We start from the raw sequence: 13,249 nt of genomic DNA on the forward strand, positions 1-13,249 counted from the left end.
ACAACTAGATGGTCATTCTAGTTCAAAACAGAATGGTGCGTCTGTCAGATAAGGCTGAAAGCTCACAGACCTAACAGTGTCCACACTTAGCCATCCACAGAAAGTGCAGACATCTTGATTAGGAGCAGGCCCTTCAGTCCAAACCAAATGAATTTACAAGTCTAGTCATCTTTGCCAATTACACTTGAAGAGGAAAGCAGAAATGCCCTCCTCACCTCCAGCCACACTGAACAGCACTCCAAAGACTTTACAGAGCAGGGTTCGGAGCCGGACGATTCCTGGCACCTTCACGCCATTCAAGTAGCATTTGATCTCAGGTATCCCAGAACCTGCTGCCACTGGCTAATGGGGGACAAGAGGCACATCCATATTTTTTTTTTAAAAGAGAGAGTGTGAGAGGGAGGGAGGGAGGGAGGGAGGGGGAGGGGGAGAGGGAGAGAGAGAGAGAGAGAGAGAGAGAATTTATTTATTTATTATTTTTTAGTTTCCGGTGGACACAACATCTCCGTTTGTATGTGGTGCTGAGGATCGAACCCGGGCCGCACGCATGCCAGGCGAGCAAGCTACAGCTTGAGCCACATGCCCAGCCCACACACCCATAAATTTAAAATCTACTGCTTCTTCAGCTAACCAGTAGCAACAGGCTTCTTAATCATCTCACCTAGATTCCCAACTCCATAGGTCTTATGGAGAACAGGAGCATTTGCTTTTTTTGTTGTTGTTGTTTCCGGGGATTAAACCCAGGGATTCTTAACAACTAAGCCACATCCCCAGCCCTTTTTATTTTTTATTTTGAGACGGGGTCTTGCTATGTTGCTCAGAGCCTTGCTAAGTTGCCGAGGCTGGCTTTGAACTTGAGATCCTCCTGCCTAAGCCTCCCTAGTCACTGGGATCACAGGCACCCAACTGAGCATCTGCGTTTCTGACAAGTTCCCTTAAGTCCCATGAGTCTGCAGCACCTGGGAGTCTTTCAACAACCAAAGCAGAGCCCACTTCCAGAGGTTCTGATCTATGCGTTTTTAAAAAGCTCTCCCTTTGATGCCAATGTGCCGCCAAGGTTGGAACTGTCATCTTATTTAGATTTTTCCTCTTTTCTCACCAGAGACTTAAGCCCTAACTTCCTGCATAAGTGATCAAGAGGACCCTTGTGCAAGGACCTATCAGCTACGCTGTGCGGTGTCCCGATGTGCTGGGAACGGAGATGAAGCAAATAGGCTCAGAACTGAAAACGTCGAGGACAAAGGGGCCATTCCCAAAGCAGCTCACCTCGATGAGGACAAGGAGGCTCGCCAAGAAGACAAAGGTCAGGTTAAAGCCCAGGAGCTCCAGGAGGGACAGGGCGAGGTAGCCCTTCTGGCTGTATTCCTCCACCGCTGCAGGGGCCGGTCAAGGAGCACGCGTTCTGGCACACACCTTCCTGTCCTCCAGGGGTGACATTTGGGAACACCGCCTGGGTCATTGTGTTAACTTCTGCATGAGGTGACATCCTGTGAACACACTGCTATCTTCCATGCTCACACCTGGTGACCCCCTTCCTATTGTCACACAGCAGCAGACCACCCTGGACATGTCCAGGTGCTGGTCTAGGAGAGGAACTTCTGAGGCAGGAGACTGGGCACCTTCCTGTCTACCCCTTGGACTCACCAGCCATCCAGTTTTCCTCCTCTGAGAACTGTCGTTCCTCATTCTCTGCCCAGTTTCTACTGCACCTTGGGGTTTTTCCTTAGTAAGTGGCTGGCGGTCTGTCTAGAGACTATCTGCCCCTTCAATGACTAGAAAATGTCTTCCAGGCTTGGACTTTCTTACTGTATTTATAGGGTTTCATTGCTGTTTCTGGGTTTTATGTCTATCTTTTTATCAAACCCAGGGCCTCACACGTGCTAGGTGAGTGATCTACCGCTGAGCCACAGCCCCCACCTAGGAATTTTACTCTGATAGGAAAAGATCAGTAAACTTGACCCTAACAGCCTGTGCCTTCTAGAGTTTAAAGAAATTATTCCCTCTTGACATCATCTTGTCTCTTACACAGTTTTGTTTTGCTTATTTACATCTTCAATCCATCTGGAATTGAGCTTTATTTACGGTATGAGGAGGAATCTAATTTTATACTTTTCCATAGGGACAGCTAAAGTCCCAGCATCTTTTATTAAATAATCCCTCACTCTCTCACTGATTGCTAAATTAACCATCATTCATCAGATTTCTCAATGAATGGGCCAGTTCCCGCTCCTCTATTATTTTCCCCATTGGTCTAACTGGGTATTACTGCGTCAATATGACACTGTTTCAATTACTACATCTTAAATTTTCTAAGTCTTGACAAACCCACCAGTCTGTTGTTCAAAACCATCTCAATTACTTTTGGCCTATTACTCTTCTATACAACTTTAGAAAGAGAGTTTTTGAGTTCCATGATAGATTCTGTTGGAATTTTTTAAAGTATCTTTTTAGTTGTTGGTGAACACAATACTTTTATTCACTGATTTTTTATGTGGTGCCGAGGATCAAACCCAGTGCCTCACACATGCTAGGCAAGCACTCTACCACTGGAATTTTGATGGAAACACTGAATTTACAGACTAGGGAGAACAGCCATATTTGTGACACTGGTGTTTAACTAACCACAAATATGTTGTATATCTACTGAAGTCTTTTTCCTCTTTGTGTCCCTTGATGACACTTACAACCTTAGAGCCGAATGGCTGGTAAGGGCCCTTCAAATGTTGTGTTTACTGTTTGGCCCATTTCTAGGTAAGGAAGCAGCTCGGGGACCACTGAAGTCTGGAAGAATCAGGAACCACGTAAAGGATACACGTCTGAACCACTCCAAACTTGAGCTGGGTGAAGAGTCGGACAAAAAAGTCCACAAGGAGACCCACCTGCAGAGAGCAGAGACCCGGTCAGACTCTTCCTGGGGTAGCGCCTTCCCTCGCTGCATGGATGTGACTGATCAAGTCAGCACCAGCAAGGTACAACTGAACTTAGTCAGTCACTCTGGCTCTGAGGACAGCTCTGCCCCAGCCTGGCCCCACTGCCCCAGCAGAGAATAGAGAAGGGGTGCAGCTAAGTGGAGAGAAGCAGAGCAAAACAAAGTGGAGAAAGGACACAGAAAAAGATGGGAGAGCCAGGAAGACACCCAAGGTTAATGAGTAGTAACACTGAGCTGTGTGGGGACCCCGCAGCTCTTTCCAAAGGCAGTTTCAAAAGAGGAATGGCCAAAATGTCTGGGGCTGCTTGGCTGGGTAGGCAGGCGGCTGAGGATTTTACTTTAAAAGAAAACATTTTCTTGGGCATATAAAGTTTCTCCAAGTTTGTTATCAGCATTTTCTTTTTCGTTGGCCATTCTTTTGACTGAGAACTATCCTACAGCCCCTGGTTACCTGAGTAGAGGAAACAACCTCGGCTCCACTATTCCACTCGCATTGCTTAAAGGAGACTCAGAAAGCCTGATGGTGTGGAGACAGAATCAAAGGCTCCGCGCCTCCAACTCTGGCCTTCCCTAAAGTCAATGCCTGGAAGCTTATGAATACTGGAGTAGGAAGCGGTGACAGATCAAAGGAGAAGAGCCAGAGCCACAGCTGCTGGGTGCTACTTTATAAGGTCTGCCTTCCCAGCATCAAAGAGTGTGAGGAGAAGCTGCCAGTAGTGACAACTGAAAGTTCAAAGAGTTTGTATTAAAGGAAAAGAAAGAAGAGTGCCTTTATGGCTAATGACTGAGCTTATTACTGGGAGATCTAGACCCAGAAATGCATACAGCAAAACAGACACTTGGACCTCAATAAGACCAATCAACCCGAGTTTCCCCCATGATGGTGTCCAGCAGAATGTTAGCAAAGAGGGTTCTGAATACCATTAGTCTTACCTAGATGTTCCCTGCGAATTTACTACAGTAAAAATCTGATGAGTGTCATGAAAATAGAAACTGTGGTAGTCCTTGGAGCTGTATTCTATTCAATACAGGTTTACGCTTCACAGGTCTATCATGGAGAGTTAGGCACGAGACTTGTGGCCAATTCTAGAGAAAGGAGATAAACAGGCTGCTGCTCAGGCACAGGCACACCCCTGCTCACACTGCACTCATGAAAAACCAAGATCTGACGTGTGTCTTTTTGGCTGGCTGCAGACATTTCCGACTTCTCTTTTCCAGATTTGCCAACGTTAAGTCAGCAGTTCCGGTCCCAGACCTTTGGCGGGTCTGCAGTCTTTGGCAAGGCTTCCCACTGTCCTTGTCTGGTCTGCCTGTGAATATGCGGAGCCAGGAACCAAGTTCACTGAGGCGTACCTCCACCCACAACTGCCAGCTCTACCCTCCAGACCAGATCATCAATGTGCAGGGAGAAGCGCAGGGCAGCATGACCTCAGCACCCACAGCATGCTGGCTCCACCTGCTAGGTCACCTACTACCCACCACGGGTATGCCGTCCAGCTTATCAAGTAGACTAGGGGCTAGGCCCTGTAATCATATCATAAAAGGGATGTTTTGGCCAAACCTTTGAGTGCTTAAAGAGCCCTGAGTTGTGCAAGTTTCACTTTCATTTCACAATGCAATAGCAAGCAAAGCAGGAAAACCTGGGCAACATTATTATTAAAAAAAAAAAAAGCAGGCTTGGTTATCATGACAACCGCTACAGTAACAAATGAAAGAAATCAGTAGCCAGGCCAGGCCTTTCCTGTGACCCGCCCACCCCTCTGCCCATCACCTGCCCCCGGTCTGCTGCTTACCAGCCCAGTGCAGACTCCAATGGCGAACACCATCATCCATTTCACCGCTTCGTACCTTCGGCCTTTCTGTTTACGTGGAAAAAGAATGATTCCCTGTTATGGGATCACACTGCCAGCAGGAAAGGAACACACCTTGACCAACCAGTTCCAGACTCAACTCCAGGGGTACAGCGAGCATGTGAGGGGAGGCCTGGTGTCTCAGCTGCTTCACGATGCAAGAATGACGACCCCCAGGGGCTGGGCCAGGTGCCCTGGCTGTGAGTGCGCTAGCTGGCACCAGGAAGGTTAGAGAATCAAATGCCAATATCTCTTGAAAAAGTCAAAAGACTAGGGGTAAAGACGTTTCCTGGAGCATTTGGAAGAAAAGGCAAATTGTCCAAAGACCCACTTGGTCCCAAGAGACCAAGAACCGTGGGACTCACCTTATTATCCATCGTCTCCAAAACCTCCAGGTAAGGGTCATTGATGCAACGGTCATAGTCCAAACTCTGGAAGAAGAACATGTGAACAAGAAAGTCACATCCAAGTAGGAAGAATTGCCAAGACCTAAAGAGGGATAAAACTTCAGGTTCCCACTATGTGACCCAAGGGTGGGCAGGAGGGCTGTCCCGTGGCAACGCAGGACCTTAGACCCCAGAATTGTGCTCAACCTGTGCTTTCAGGAGCTCTGCAGGCACAGGAGGATTGGGCAGCGCTGCTCCAGGTTAACGCTTCACGCTCTGTAGGAATCTGGAGGCACGTTCTTCTTTTTTTTTTTTTAACATTTTTTTTTTTAGTTTTGGTGAACATAGTACCTTTATTTTACTTATTTTTATGTGGTGCTGAGGATCAAACCCAGTGCCTCACACATGTGAGGCAAGCGCTCTGCCACTGAGCCACAATCCCGGCCCTGGAGTCACGTACTTCTAATCTTTCAGTTTCTATGAAATAAGGACCTCAGCACTCACCAGCCTTGCCCCATTGTCTCCATGTGATGTGAACAAAAGCTTCAATTAACCAGAATCAAGTTACTCCAAAAAGTCAATCCATTTTAATCATATTTTACAAGTAGTTTCTATGAAAATGAGGTTGGTCACATGACAAATTGACAGGGAGACTATTTTTAGAAGGAAATTCCAGTTTATGTTCAGAAGAGGCACAGATTCTGGCCAGCTACAGCTTCTACATCCAAGACAGTGTTCCTGAAGCCATGCTCTACAGACACAATTTGCAGGTGAGCCTCAGACATTCCAAGAAACAATTCAGAAGAAATTATTTTGTTTTTATGTCTTATAAAAGTGGCAGCAGTTTGTCAACAAAGAAAAACAGTCTTCCATGTGCTCTCTTCTGCCCATCACCTATTCCTGCAGTCACATCAGCAAATGAACAAGCTGGACATTGGCCTAGTGGCCACAGTACCAGGCAATACTTTTTTTTTTTTAATTCTTCTTCTTTTTTTTTAGATGGATGCAATATCTTTGTTATTCATTTTTATGTGGTGCTGATGATCAAACCCAGTGCCTCACATGTGCAAGGCAAGCGCTCTGCCACTGAGCCACAACCCCAGCCCTTAATTCTTTATTTTTATTTTTTTAGTTGCTGATAGGCTTTTATTTTATTTATATGTGATGCTGAGAATCAGTGCCTCACATGTTCTAGGCAAGGGCACTACTGCTGAGCCCCAGCCACAGCCCCCAGGCAATACTCTTGAGTCAGCCAAACGCAGGTATGATGTGTGATGATTTATTCCATGTATATGACTATCTGGAGTAAGTCCAAATTCCTTTTTTATAAGCGCTCTGGAGTAGCAACAGGTGATTGGTTAATTAATTATCATACATCTAAATATAGAAAACTATATAGCAATTAAATACTTATAGTAACTCCATAAGACAGATATGGGAAATATCCAAAACTTATTAAGCAAATGAAGCAAGCAGCAATAAAAAATAAAAATAAAGCAAGAGGTAGAAGAAAATGTATAATATAATCCATTTTGATAGACAAAATTAGGATTTATATGTCAGCATTAATAATGCAAAACATCTTGGAAAACATCTGTAAGGTGACATTTTAAATATTCACATTTTGGTATCATTTGAAATTCTCACATCTCATATGGTGTGCTTTTATATTAAAAAAAACACAACTTTTTCTTCTTCTTTCTACAAATCAACCACGTGACATCATATTTTAGGAACAAACAGAAAACTTATAATGGGAACATCCTCGTGACACTGTCAAGTAAATATGTGGTCTTCGTCCTGTTACTAGCATCCAGGACCTAAAACCCCTGACATCTCCGAGTGCAAAGCGTCTTTTGCATGCTGATGAAAGGGTGGCTGCGGCCCTAGGTGGCTTTAGGACGAGGCTGAGCACTGGAAAGGGTGAGCTGTGATTAGAAGGTTGGAACTGCGACTCCCCACACCAGTCTCCAGGGAGCTGAGGGACTGGAGGTTATGCTGGTCACCAGCGGCCACTGATGTGGTCAGTCCGCCTGCATGATGCAGCCTCCACTGGGCCCAGGGAGCTTCCTGACTGCTGCGACTCACCCAGAGCACGGGAGCCCCACCGCCCTTCCCCCCGGCCTTACGCTGCACATCTTCTCCATCTGCTGTTCATCTGGACCCTTTGTTATATCCTTTATTAATAAGCTGGTGAGCAGTAAATAAACAGTGTTTCCCTGACTTTTGTGAGCAGTTCTGGCAAATTAATCAAACTCAAGGAAGGAGTGGCGAGACTTACTACTTAACACCAGCATCGGAAGGAGGTACAGTCTTTGGGCGCCTCCAGCCTGTGTCTGGTGCCGTCTCTATCCAGGGAGACAGTGCCAGAACAGAATTAGAGGACACCCTGGAGCAGGTGTCTGCTGGACAATTTTTATTTGCTTGGTGTGTGGGGAAACAAGCCACATGCATATGGTGTCAGAAATGTGTGCTGAAGTCTAGTTCTTACATCCCAGCCAGGCAGGAGTCTGAGACACGAGGATCACAAATTCAAGGCCAGCCTGGGCAACTTAGCAAGGCCCTGTCTCAAATAAAATGAAAACCGCTGGGGTGATGCCCAGTGATGGAGCACTTGCCTAACATGCCTCAACAGCTGGCTTCAATCCCCAGCACAATAAACAAACAAACAAATGTATGTGTTGAGTTGGGTCTGAGTAAAAGGAAGAGCACTATTTTTTTTAAATCTCATCTTTATACCCAAATTTAGAATTTATTGGTCAATTAATTATTTGCTTAATAGGTTTATCTAAGAATGTGCTGGGGCCACTTTGGACTTTGACCGACCGGAGAGCACTTGTAGAGTGGAATGAGCAGCAGTGCTGAAAAGCACCTCCTCTGAACTCTCCCTTAGCTACCTAAAGGCTAGATTCTCTGGGTGACAGTCAAACGCTGTCAATTCCTTCCAGATATCTCACCAGTGGGGTAGACTGCTGAAGTCTCACTCACACAACAGGAAGAAGACCAGAGTGGACACTGCACAGAGCCCAGACAAACTCTGTCCCAGGCTACTGCCTCATCTTTGGGCTCATACACCTCCCCTAAAAACCACTGACTTTTTCTCTGAAACATCTACACCCCTTCTCCTCTCCCGGACTCACAGGGTGATTGACACGCACTCTCCTGCGATGCCCGGACACTTAATAAATCTGTACACCTGGTCTCCCACTCACTGTCTACCACCAGTATATTTCTCAGACTCAGGATATCAAACCTCCAGCAGGAAAAGAGCAGGGTCTTCCGCTCCCACACTAAGACTCCATGAGCATTTACAAGGGCTTTCTTTGTCCAGAACAGGCCAATCTTTTACGACAGAAAGTGGATTAGTGATTGGAGAGTTGGAAGCAAGGAGAATGGGCCCCAACCAATAAATGGATACAGGGTTTCTTTCTGGAGTGATGAAAACACTCTAAAATAGACTGTGGGGATAGCTGCCCAACTCCGAAAATACTGAGAAAAACCAATTGAATTACACATTTTAAATGGATGTATTGTACATAGTGCATTATAGCCCAATGGTGCTGCCGAAAAGAGCATTTAGAAGCAACTGCAGCGCAGAACACCAGTATCTTTTCTCTTTTAAAAATAAATTAGTTGGGCTGGGGATGTGGCTCAAGAGGTAGCACGCTCGCCTGGCATGCGAGCGGCCAGGGATCGATCCTCAGCACCACATACAAACAAAGATGTTGTGTCCGCCGAAAACTGAAAAATAAATTTAAATAAATAAATAAATAAATAAATAAATAAATTAGTTGTGTGTGACACTGTAAATATGTATCAGTGGAATATATGATCTAGAAAAACCAGATCTTCCTTCTCCTTTGCTACAATTAACATCCTTTCATTTCTGCTATATATGTTGTTTATTGGTTTGAGAAACTAACAACTTTTATTAATAAAATTTTTGTAGGTGTCCTGTAGGGCTACTGCTTATGGCTATGAGCAAAACAATACTCAACCACAAGAACAAGTGGGGCTGAGATGCAGCCCAAATCTAATCAGGAAGGGCTACTTTCGTCTCACACAAAAGCACCTTCAGCAGGCCTGAGCTAGGGCCATGGCCATGTCTGAGAGGAGGAGGCATTGACATCCAAACCTGCTCTGAAAAGAGCCTTTTTCTAACTCAGAAGAGCAAGACAGACTCAATGACCTGCATGAAAACAGAAAATAGCACCATTCATGACAGGAAATTATTATCAAACCACCCATGAGAATGGATGTCAAAATAGGATTCTTAACATCTTGTAAGACACCCAATTTACAAACAAGAGAGTCAAGTACACATTACAAGCTCCCCCAAAGCAGAAGGGAAAAGAGTACACTCTAGAAAGACCTTGAACACAAGGTTTCTAGTTGACCTTGAAGTAAAATCTGAGCACTTTCCTGATTAAGTAAGTGCCTAAGTGAATTTGCTCTTACACAAAGCAAATGCTCTCAGGAAGCTCATATGCAGAGACAGCTAACTGGGAAACACTAATAATCCACACGAAAGAACATCTACCCATGACATTCGCATGCTGGCACCTCTACTCAGGGCGAGCGCATCACAAACACAAGTGCAGTCTAGTGGAAAGAGAGATAGAGCCTCAGAAAAGGCAGGGTGGGTGGAGGAGGCTGGCCCAGCTCCCAGATGTGGGAGAAGGCAGTAAGACATCTTCGATGCTTGAGGGGCTCAGCAAGAAGGCAAGGTGACAGCACAACATGGAGTGTCTTCTGGTGATTTCTCAAAAATCTCAACTACATACAAGGAACTAAATACTTAAGAAGTATGAGGAAATATACCAGTGGATACAGTGCTTTTGGATTCATTAAAAATTGTCCCATTAGAGTTGAGTATTAAACTGTACCATGGTGGCACAACAGGCAAGAGGGCAGAAAATTCCAGAGTCCTAATGATATTGTAAAACAAATTACAAGGGGGAAACAATGTAAAGGAAGAAAGCATAAATGAAAAGAGACTTAAGAGGGCTGGGGATATAGCTCAGAGGTAGAGGGCTTGCCTAGGATGCACAAGGCCCTGGCCTTGATCTCCTGCACGTGTGCCCCTTTCCCAGAAGGACATCATTTCTTACCCACTCACTCCCTAGGACATAAGGTCAAAGAGCATCTCACACAAAAAAAAAGAGAAAAAAAAAAAAGAAGAAGAAGAAAGAAAGGGATTTAAAAGATTTCAAACAAATGTAACGTGAAGACCTTATTTGGAACCTGTTTCAAACAGAAAAATACATATAACTATCATATGAAAACTGGGAAATTCATTTACTGGATATTTGATACCATCTTTTAGATGGAATAATTGCATTATGCTTTTTTAAAAAAGTCCTTATCCTCTGGAGATGCACAAATTATTTTCAGGTGATGTGATATGATGTATAGAATTTCCTTCAAAATAATATGGGAAGGGAGAAGTGGAGAAAACAGAGATCAAACAAGGTTAAGCTTGAGCTGACGGCTGTTGAAGCTGTGTGCGAGGACAGGGTCTTCAATACACAGTCCTGGCCATTTTTGTGCATGTTTGAAATTCTCTATAACAAATGTTTACAAAATTCTGTGCCATACTACAAATCCTAATGTTTACACTCTATGGCAAATGTGCAGTATTTAAAGTAGTCAAGTATGTTATTATCCAAACATATGGGATCTTTAGTCTACATGACATTTAAAAAAGTGCTGAACCCACACATGATTAATTCCATTTCTCAGAAGTGATCCCTAGGGAGCAGCTAAGGATGGGCAAGAAAAGACAGACGTTCCCCACCATGCAGTTCATTATAGAGAAGGTAGGAAAACCAAAGATGGATTAAATAAATCAAGGTAATAAAAAATTGTTTCCCTATTTAAAAAGATATTATAGAAAAGCAGCAGTACAAAAACTATTATCAAGTTGGGCTGGGGAGAACAGGCTAAGATAGCATATTATTAGAATTAGGATTTTATCTTCTTTTTGTAAATTGTTTACAGATTTTCTACACACTCAGAGTTTGCTTTTGTCATTTCAAAATTCATATGAAAACTCATCATGAACTGATTAAATGATAAAAACTTAATTTCACTCTAGCAGCATGATCTTACAAAAAACACATACTCATAAGAATCCCATACATGAAACTGGAAACTATAATCAAAAACATTTCAGAGAGAAGCTGCTTGGGCAAGAAACTATCATTTGAAAACTAAGTTCTCTCAGAAGAGAAGCAAGGATTCCTTAACAGGGTATGAACACAAGCCTGTTATGAGTGTACATTGCAAGTAGCTTTGGCTATGGGTCTCTGTAGGTTGTAAAGGCAGTTTAAAGGCAAATGCATACTTTGGGTAAAGGTACTATAGGTCCATAAAAGCACAGACACAAGATATTAGGGGTTAAGGTGAAAAAAGGGATTGTTAAATAGCCCCTTTCCCAGAAGGACATCATTTCTTACCCACTCACTCCCTAGGACAGAAGGTCAAAAAGCATCTCAGGTTAGAATCATCACTTTGGTCTGAAGTAAGCAGCCCACTCACTACTTTAGTTACCCAACACAGAATCTAAGAAGCTCACCTCATAGTCTTTCCTTGGAAGGATCTCATCCTCCTCTTCCTGTGTCTCTCCAAGGATGGTCTAGAAAAACAGATCCACATTAGGGAGACCTTTTTAGTGGTTAAGAGTGGAAGGAAGCAAGCTGGGCACCATGGCGCACCTGTAATCCCAGAGGTTTGGGAGGCTGAGACAGGAGGATCGGGAGTTCAACGCCAGCCTCAGTAACAGCAAGGAGCTAAGCAACTCAGCGAGACCCTGTCTCTAAATAAAATACAAAAAAAGGGCTGGGGATGTGGCTCAGTGGGGGAGTGCCCCTGAGTTCAATCTCTGGTACAAAAAAAAAAAAAAAAAAAAAGAGAGAGAGAGAGAGAAGAAGGAGGCAGAAATATTTACTGAAATCTGATCAGTTGCTAGTTCTAAATCAGCTGGAGCCACCATTAAAGTGGAACAAGACCTCAAAAAAAACCTTTTGGGATGAGGAGTCATGTGGGTAGAGATCTAGTCATCCAGCTGAGTTCTTCATTTCTATTGATACATTCTCCAAATAACCACTGGCATTTTTAGGACACCTCAAAGATGTCCACTGCCAGCTTAGAGGTGGGGGCGGAGGGATTCAGGATCCATCTGACAATGCGCTGAACCTGAAATCAGAAGGACCTCTCCAAGTAGCCAGGATACTACAATTGGGAAAATGTTAGACTAAAGAAGTAACCTGTCAACTCTGGGGACACAACAACTCAAGTTTCACCTGGTTGCTTTGCTGGGGGAATCTGGATCTACAGTGACCCAGAAAGGGTGAGAGAGAATAAAAAAGGGCTGGAGAAACTAAACCGGCTGTATGATGCGCACAAAGTCCTGTGGAGGGGCTCATTCTGAACAGGCCTGTTTCATTAAAAAATACTTTCAGATGACAATAAAAGAAAATACACATGAGATAATTGGAGTTGGCCTGGATTCTTCTTCAGATTCCAAAGAGGGGTTATGAGAAAAGCTCTGCACATTAAGCAGGGCAGATGCTTCCCGAGCCCAGGCTGCGGTCCCTAGGCCCCACCCGCTGCCACCTGCGGGCCCATTTGGGCTCGGCCCCACCCCCGGCAACGCCTCTCGCCATCCCTTAGCAACCGCCCCCTCCCCAGCCCGGCCCCGCCCGCTTCTCACCAGCTCCTCGGGAGTGCGGGTCTCACGCTCTCCGCAGCAGCAGCACCACCTGCAGCAGCAGCACAGGGACCCCCTGCACCCCGCCATCTTCCTCCTTCGCTGCCACTCCGGACCACTCTGCCAACCCCCCTCCCACCCAGGATCCACGCCTCACGTGACTGGCCCCGGGAGGGTCACGTGGCCTTCTCGAGCTTGGGGACGGAGACTGGGAGTGGCTGCAGACGGGTGGGGCGAGAGCTCGCGTCACATGACGGTAAAGGGACGGCTTCCAGCAAGACCTCTAGGCGCGGCCATCTTGGAGGCGGAGCTTCCGGTCCCGGCGCCAGCGGTTCCGCCCTCGCGTCCCTCCTCCTTGGCAACCGACGCCCGC

General features: G+C 45.1%; 1 protein-coding gene across 3 annotated transcripts in view; it reads right to left on the reverse strand.

Moving 5' to 3' along the window:
- The window catches only part of Clcn6 (chloride voltage-gated channel 6), a 31,706-nt gene extending 18,643 nt beyond the window's left edge, over positions 1-13,063 (reverse strand). The window contains exons 1-7 of one of the 3 annotated variants that reach the window (XM_076861279.2): positions 12,880-13,062; positions 11,743-11,802; positions 5,145-5,210; positions 4,723-4,788; positions 2,813-2,879; positions 1,267-1,373; positions 216-342 (exon numbers count right to left, since the gene is read on the reverse strand). In XM_076861279.2, coding sequence (XP_076717394.1) covers positions 216-342; positions 1,267-1,373; positions 2,813-2,879; positions 4,723-4,788; positions 5,145-5,210; positions 11,743-11,802; positions 12,880-12,966 — 580 coding nt within the window. In that variant the 5' untranslated portion in view covers positions 12,967-13,062. Of the gene's footprint in view, positions 1-215; positions 343-1,266; positions 1,374-2,812; positions 2,880-4,722; positions 4,789-5,144; positions 5,211-11,742; positions 11,803-11,881; positions 11,945-12,879 lie in introns of those variants that run through there. The other 2 variants (XM_076861280.2, XM_076861281.2) reach the window with 2 other exon arrangements.
- Between the last annotated feature and the right edge of the window lie 186 nt (positions 13,064-13,249).

This window comes from Callospermophilus lateralis, chromosome 7 (genome assembly GCF_048772815.1).
Source record: "Callospermophilus lateralis isolate mCalLat2 chromosome 7, mCalLat2.hap1, whole genome shotgun sequence".
In the NCBI taxonomy this organism is placed as follows: Eukaryota; Metazoa; Chordata; class Mammalia; order Rodentia; family Sciuridae; genus Callospermophilus; species Callospermophilus lateralis.